This window comes from Psammomys obesus, unplaced genomic scaffold (genome assembly GCF_907164565.1).
Source record: "Psammomys obesus unplaced genomic scaffold, mPsaObe1.curated_primary_1811, whole genome shotgun sequence".
NCBI lineage: Eukaryota > Metazoa > Chordata > Mammalia > Rodentia > Muridae > Psammomys > Psammomys obesus.
The window spans coordinates 31,954,192-31,961,169 of NW_026585797.1; the positions used below are offsets into that span (position 1 = coordinate 31,954,192).

At 46.5% G+C, this 6,978-nt stretch overlaps 1 protein-coding gene across 2 annotated transcripts in view; it reads left to right on the plus strand.

The window, feature by feature from the left end:
• The first annotated feature begins 261 nt into the window (after positions 1-261).
• Mcm9 (minichromosome maintenance 9 homologous recombination repair factor) overlaps positions 262-6,978 on the plus strand; it is an 80,224-nt gene continuing 73,507 nt past the window's right edge. For both annotated transcript variants that reach the window (XM_055599344.1, XM_055599345.1), the window contains exons 1-4: positions 262-539; positions 3,241-3,559; positions 3,991-4,307; positions 6,828-6,909. In XM_055599344.1, coding sequence (XP_055455319.1) covers positions 3,256-3,559; positions 3,991-4,307; positions 6,828-6,909 — 703 coding nt within the window. In that variant the 5' untranslated portion in view covers positions 262-539; positions 3,241-3,255. The remainder of the gene's footprint in view (positions 540-3,240; positions 3,560-3,990; positions 4,308-6,827; positions 6,910-6,978) is intronic.

Genomic DNA, 6,978 nt, shown 5'->3' on the forward strand with positions numbered 1-6,978 from the left:
AGCCCCGGAATTCCCTGTGCTGTAACTACTCCGCCCTAAGCCCGCCCCCGAGCCCCCGAGCTCCGCCCTCAGCCCGCCCCCGAGCCCCCCCCCCCCGCCCTCAGCCCGCCCCCGAGACCCGCCCTCAGCCCGCCCCGAGCCCCAAGCCCCGCCCTCAGCCCGCCCCAACCCTTCTAGTCCCGCCCTCAGCCCGCCCCCAACCCTTCTAGTCCCGCCCCTCTCCCTGGGTTTCCGCCTCCCGCTCGCGGGCGACGGCGTCGGTAGGGGCGCGTGCCTGCCTGCGTCCCTACCCGGAAAAGCCGCCGTGGCCCAAAGTTGAGACTGTGCGCGGCTCCGCGTCCGCGGGAAGTACAGGTCCTGCAGAGGACGGGCGAAAGCGGTCGGACGAAGCCTGCGCGCCCCCGCGTAAGGCCGCGTCCCCCCGACCTGGAGCGGCCGCGCGCACGCCCCGCCCCCTCCCACGCCGCACGGTGCGGGCTGGCGGTGGCCACCCGCGGGAGCAGCGCTTTCCCGGCGACCAAGACAGTGCGTGTCAGCCCGTAAGTGACCGCCGCCGCGTGCCCCGGGGATCGTTTCCCTCCCGTGGTTAGCGTCAGGTCTCGCTCGCGTGCTTTAGTTTCTGGACTACCCCGCGGGGCCGGGAGACACAGCCAGCCACCTGTGGAGTAGAAGCCGAGCTTGGAAAGCATCCCTCCGCTCGGCTCCCGCTCGACTCCCGCTCGTCAGGAGGCGCGCAATGGGCGCGCGCCCGAAAGCGGAGCGCAACGCGGGGTCGAGACGCGCGCCCCCGGCGGGGCGTGGCCACGGCTTCCGCGGGGCGGGGCTTCGTGAGCCTCAGGGACCCGCGCAAGGCTGTGTTCCCAAACTGCCGTCTTTTTGGCGCCACCTTGCCTTCCACCGAATGAACTAAAGCTAAGCCATTTTATCTGTTTGCATGCCAGATACCCAGCAAGGCGAAAGGAGAGGGAATTTGATAGCTGTACAACCATCGTTTTAGAGTTAACTTACTTTCACTGATTCTCTGAAAAATCATTTATTTATCTCTTAATCTCATACTATCCTGTAAATGCCAGTATTCTTAGCTTAACTGTGATTTAACTTTACCTTTCATACTTCCTAGCTAAGCAGGTCTTCAGAGAAGGCAGAGTGCAGCTAATAAGTAGCCATTGTGATCCAGCTAGGAGATGCTAACCTGTTCTTTAACTTTTATGTTTTAAACTGAAATCTCAGTCGTCGGATTTTACCAATAGACTGGGGAGCCAGATGCTGGAGTGAAAGCCTGCTAGCTCAGAAAGAGGCAGAGAAAGCACTCAGTTGATCCTCCTCAATCTATGTCCCAAAGAAAAAAGAAGACTCCTTCTCCATGCTGTCTCAGAAAACCTCACACGGAATGTCCCTCGTTTCTACTTCCTGTGGACCTCTCCATCTGTCCTCCTGACTTCCTTTACTCTCTATAGTTGTTTCCTATGTTCACATCTGACAACTGGTTGCTTGCTCCACCTCTTGACCTATGGTTAATTTTATTTAATCCTGTTAAGGCAGAAAGCTCTTGGATTAAAGGTGTGTGGTAGGGCTGAGCCACACCACAACTAGAGTCAGGTTTTTCCAGTAAACAACACATTCTCGGGGTTCACGGCGTGATCAAATATTCTGTAGCAATTTTATATCAGTCTTATTCAATTATCGTATTTGTAGAGCATGATAAATGTTGAATAAAAAAAAAAAGTCTAGTTGAAAGCACACCTTTGCTAAGGAACTTGCTGTGTTTCCAAACTAAGACTCAATTGCAGCTAGTGTGGACCCCTCTCCCCCAGTGCCGTTAACAGTCTCTTCTCTGGAACTTGTCACCTCTCCCCTTTGTGTGCTCTGTGTGCATATGTGTGTGTGTGTGTGTGTGTGCGTGTGTGTGCGCGCGCGCACCTAAAGTTATATGCAACACGTGTGTGTAGGTGTCATCAGAGGCTTGAAAAGGGCATCATATCCTCATGCAAATGGAGGTACAAGCAGCTGTGAGCCCCTATATGCATTGGTAATAGCATCCAAATCCAGGTCTTCCAGAAAAGGGGCAAGTGCTCTTAACCACAGAGCCATCTGTCCAGAATCTCTCTTTTGCATTTATTCATACTACATTTTTACTTCTTCTAGAGCAGTTTGTTGTTGGTTTATTTGTATTGTTTTGTTTTGTTTTGAAGACAGGGTTTCTGTGTGTAGCCTTGGCTGTCTGGGGCTCAATTTGTAGACCAGGCTGGTCTCGAAATCACAGATCAACTTGCCTCTGCCTCTCGGAGTGCTTGGCTTACAGGCATGGGCCACCACATTCGGCTAGAGCAGTCTTATTTAGATCTGTTGGTTGGGTCACTGAGAGCCTGGTGCTTTTTACTGCTTTTCTTCTTTCACTTGTGAGGATAATTTCTTGTGCATGGCAGGGGTTAGGAAATGAATATGGAGCTGCATTTAGGATTTGTGATATGACCGTGTATATGAACATGAGATGGGCTCCTTATGTCTGTCAAGAACTTCAATATTTTCTTCTTTTTGATTTATGTGTGTGTGAGAGAGAGACAGAGTGTATATACTATAGCATCTGGTGGAAGTCAGAGGACAACCTGACAGCTTTGGGGAGTTGGTCCGTGCCTTCTACCTTGAAGCAGGGTCTCTCTCATTCCTGCATCTGCACTGTGTGTTCTAGGAAAGTTGGCCCTTGCACTACTGAGCGACATTCCTGTCTCTAGCACCCATGTCACAGTAGCAGTACTGGAATTACATATCCAGTGCGCTACTGCATCCAGCCTGTTAAGTAGGTTCCAGCCATCCAGACTTGGGTCATTAGGTTTGTGCTGCATCTTCAGCAATTGGGTGTGTGTTTGTTTGTTTGTTTGTTTGTTTGTGGGGCGTTGAGACAGGCTTTCTCTGTGTAACACTGGCTGTCCTAGATCTACCTAGCATTGTAGACCAGGCTGGCCTCAAACTCACAGACTTCCGCCTGCCCCTGCCTCCTCAGTGCTGGGATTAAAGGTGTGCTCCACCACTGCCTGGCAACTTCACTGATTTTTAAAGCACATGTTTTATGTACCCGTAATGAATAATTCATCTCTAGGTAAGATTGGATTCAGGTATTATTATTTTGCGAGGATAGTGTGCCTCAAAGCTGGGATGGTTTCTCAGCAAAGGATCTTTTTGTTAAGTTGTGTGCAAAGCTTGAATAGCAAAGGTATGATACTGTCCTTTCTTTCTCTTTAGTAATCTGGATTCGACATGAACAGTGAGCAGGTCACACTGGTGGGTCAAGTGTTCGAGTCCTATGTTTCAGAGTACCATAAGAATGATATTCTCCTGATCTTGAAAGAAGAAGATGAAGACGCTCACTTCCCAGTTGTGGTTAACGCCATGACCCTTTTTGAGACCAACATGGAACTTGGAGACTATTTCACCGTGTTTCCCAACGAAGTCCTAACTGTTTTTGACAGTGCACTTCGAAGGTCAGCCTTGGCAATTTTACAGTCCCTTCCTGACCTTCAGGGGTTTTCTATGAAGCAGAATCTTCATGCCAGGATATCTGGTAAGTCATGAGAGGGTGCTGTTGGCATGTAATATTCTCGGAAGATTTGCGTAAACTATAACACATGTGGAACTCAGGTATAATGCTGGGGGGGGGGGTGAGCACCTATGATCCCAGCACTCTGGAGGAAGAGACAGGAGAGTCCCTGAGGCTTGCTGCCCAGCCAGTCTCTTGGAATTGGTAAGCTCCAGGTTCAGTAGAGACATAGTCACAAAATCCGACATGGAGAAATAATTTGGGAAAGTACTGGACATGAGTATCCAGTCTCTGCAAATGTATACCCCACACACACACATATGCAGAGTAAAGTAAAATATAAGACATAAACATTTCCCCCCTAAAATTATATTATTGTTAATATTTTCTGGGAAAAAAATACTCCACAGAATCTGTTATCAAAGTGTAAGTTGGCAATATCATCTTTCCATTAGGTTTGCCTGTTTGTCCTGAACTGGTAAGGGAACAAATCCCTAAAACCAAGGATGTGGGACACTTTTTATCTGTCACTGGGACAGTTATTCGAACGAGTCTGGTGAAGGTCCTGGAGTTCGAGCGGGATTACATGTGTAACAAGTGCAAACACGTATTTGTGGTGAAGGCTGACTTCGAGCAGTATTACACCTTCTGTCAGCCATCTTCATGTCCAAGCACAGACGGCTGTGATTCCTCAAAATTCACTTGCCTCTCAGATTTGTCTTCATCTCCAGCCAGATGTCGGGATTACCAGGAAATCAAAATTCAGGAGCAGGTAAATAGGACATAAATGAGAACAAAGTCACAGATTTGGAGATGTTATTTCATTCTCAAATGGCTGGAACTGGAGAATACAGAATGGGAACAAATGGCCCTGTACCTTCACTTTGTGGAAGATCAACGTCAAATATATAAAAATGTAGGTTTTAGACACTATGAAATAATCACTATTTTAGAGCACTGATGAGATTTTAGAACCACTTAATCATGTTAAAATTTACAGGTGAATATTGGACCTAGAGAGATGGCTCTGTGGTTAAGAGCACTTGCCGCTGCTCTTGCAGAGGACCTGGGTTTGGTTTCCCAGCACCCACATATTGACTAACTGTCAGTTTAACTGGTCACCAAACGTTGGCAAGCAGAGTTTGGGGTTTGGTTCAGTTTTTAAGTGTGCATAAACTGGGCACTCAGGGAGTCAGAGGCAGGTGGATCTCTGAATTCGAGGCCAGCCTGGTTTATGAAGCGAGTCCAGGACAGCCAAGACTACACAGAGAAACCCTGTGTCGGGGAAAAAAAAATATCGCAGTCACTTTTTAACAAATAAAGGGAACTTAATTTCCTTTCATTAAATCAAAGGTTTATTCTCTGATGTCAATCAGGAAATAGGCAGCTCAAGGCCAGCATTTTGGCGCCTCAGTATGGGGTTCTTACACTTCAGTTTCCTTATCCCTCCATTGTTTTACTTAAATAAGTCTTACTCTGTAGCCCATGCTGACCTGGAACTCAGTGTGCATGGGAATAACTTCTGAGAAATGCTGTTTGCAGCTGGCCCTTACAGTTCAAACTTTTGCCCATCCTGTGACCATTCTGTACTTATTGTGCTTATATACTGTATATTCAGTCATTTACAATTAACCTACCCTTAAGAAACAGTGTAGTCAGTCTTACCATGGTTTGGGCTCTGTGATGTACTTATTCCCTACTTCTCCCTCATGACTCATTTCTCCCTGACTCAGAACAATGTGTGTGTGTGAGATGTGGTGACTAGACCTAAGGCCATTCGCTGGACGCAGTGAGGCATTGAAAGCAGGGCTGCTGTCCATGAAGAATGCTGAAAGGAATATATGGGTATGATATCTGGCTGTGGCTTTGCATGCTGTCCTGAAACACCTGGGCCACAAAAACAGTATTCTCTCTCAGGAGATGCCCATAAAAGATTAAGATAAGAGTGCTTCATTCCTTTTGGAGACCATTTTGCTATGCTGTTCAGTAAGTAGAGGAAACAGCCTTTGTTCAGGAGTGGCCATCAGAATGCTTCAGTGCAAAGCAGGCCCACTCTTGGGAACATGATAGCAAAGGTCAGTTCCTTTCTTTTCCTTTATGCCACACTGCCACAACACGTATCCCAGGCTGAATTTAGGTAATCCTCCTGTCACAGCCACCTAAATGCTGAGATTGAGATTATAAGAAATTCCATGCTGGGATTTTCCCACCATTCTTGATACATGGGTTCTTTTTCTGTGGTGGTTTATAGTCTAGGGTGTTGGCTTCCATTTCATGACACCTTATTCTGGTCAGAAAACTGAAGAAGGAAGAATGGTCAGGCACATCTACCATCTAATCAAGTCTTGTCGGCCAACTATTACATGATTGCTTACATGCAAGGGCTTGGGAAACAGTAATTTACAAAATCATGCTGTTACTAAAGAGTAATCCCAGGGACTGGCTGATTCTCCAGGTTGTCAGGCAAGAGATTATGAAAGAAATGTCTCTCCATTGCTAAATAAGTAGCTTTGTCATCAAGTTTAAGTTGGTTTGAATATGTATTTATTTTGACTGTCTACAATGTAGATTATAGTTGGAGAGACAGTTCCCATATTTGGTGTTTTACTCTGTTCTGCTGAATTCTTTTTTAAACTGTGTGTGTGTGTGTGTGTGGCTCTCTGTGGGTCTCTGAATCTGGGTGCTCAGGGTTGCAGAGCCTGTGGAGATGGAGCAACGGGTGGCTGTGAAGCTGCTCATCTGGAAGCACAGGAAGAGCTCGCAACTGCTGGGCCATCCCTCCCGCCCCGAGTGTTATCGTTGAATTCACTCTATAGACCAGGCTGGCTTCAAACTCAGAGACCCACCTGCCTCTATCTTCTAAGAGCTGGGGTTAAAGAAAGAAATACAGTACCACACCCAACTTGTGTTAATAAATTCTTTTTTTTTTTTTTTTAAGATTTTTATTTGTTTATATATAGGAGTGCTCTATTTGCATGTGTACCTACATAACAGAAGAGGACATAAGATCCCATTATAGATGGTTGTGAGTCACCATGTGGTTGCTTAGAATTGAGCTCAGGACCTTTGGAAGAGCAGCCAGTGCTCTTAACCACTGTGCCATCTCTCCAGCCCCATATTAGTGAGTTCCTAAACTGATAATAGTCACAATTTTCAATAAAAATTCCTTAAGTCCTAACACAATCATATCAAAGAAATAGAAACAATGTCAAGTGCTGCTATGTTTTTAGATGCTTAGCATCAAGTGAAGTACATTCATTATGTGTTTTGTTTTTGTTTTTGTTTTCCCTAGGTACAAAGGCTGTCTGTTGGAAGTATCCCACGATCTATGAAGGTTATTTTGGAAGATGACCTAGTGGACAGTTGCAAATCTGGTAAGAAATTACTTTTTAGTTTTTAAGATGGCATTTCTGTATTGCCCTGGTTAGTCTTGGGTGGTCCTC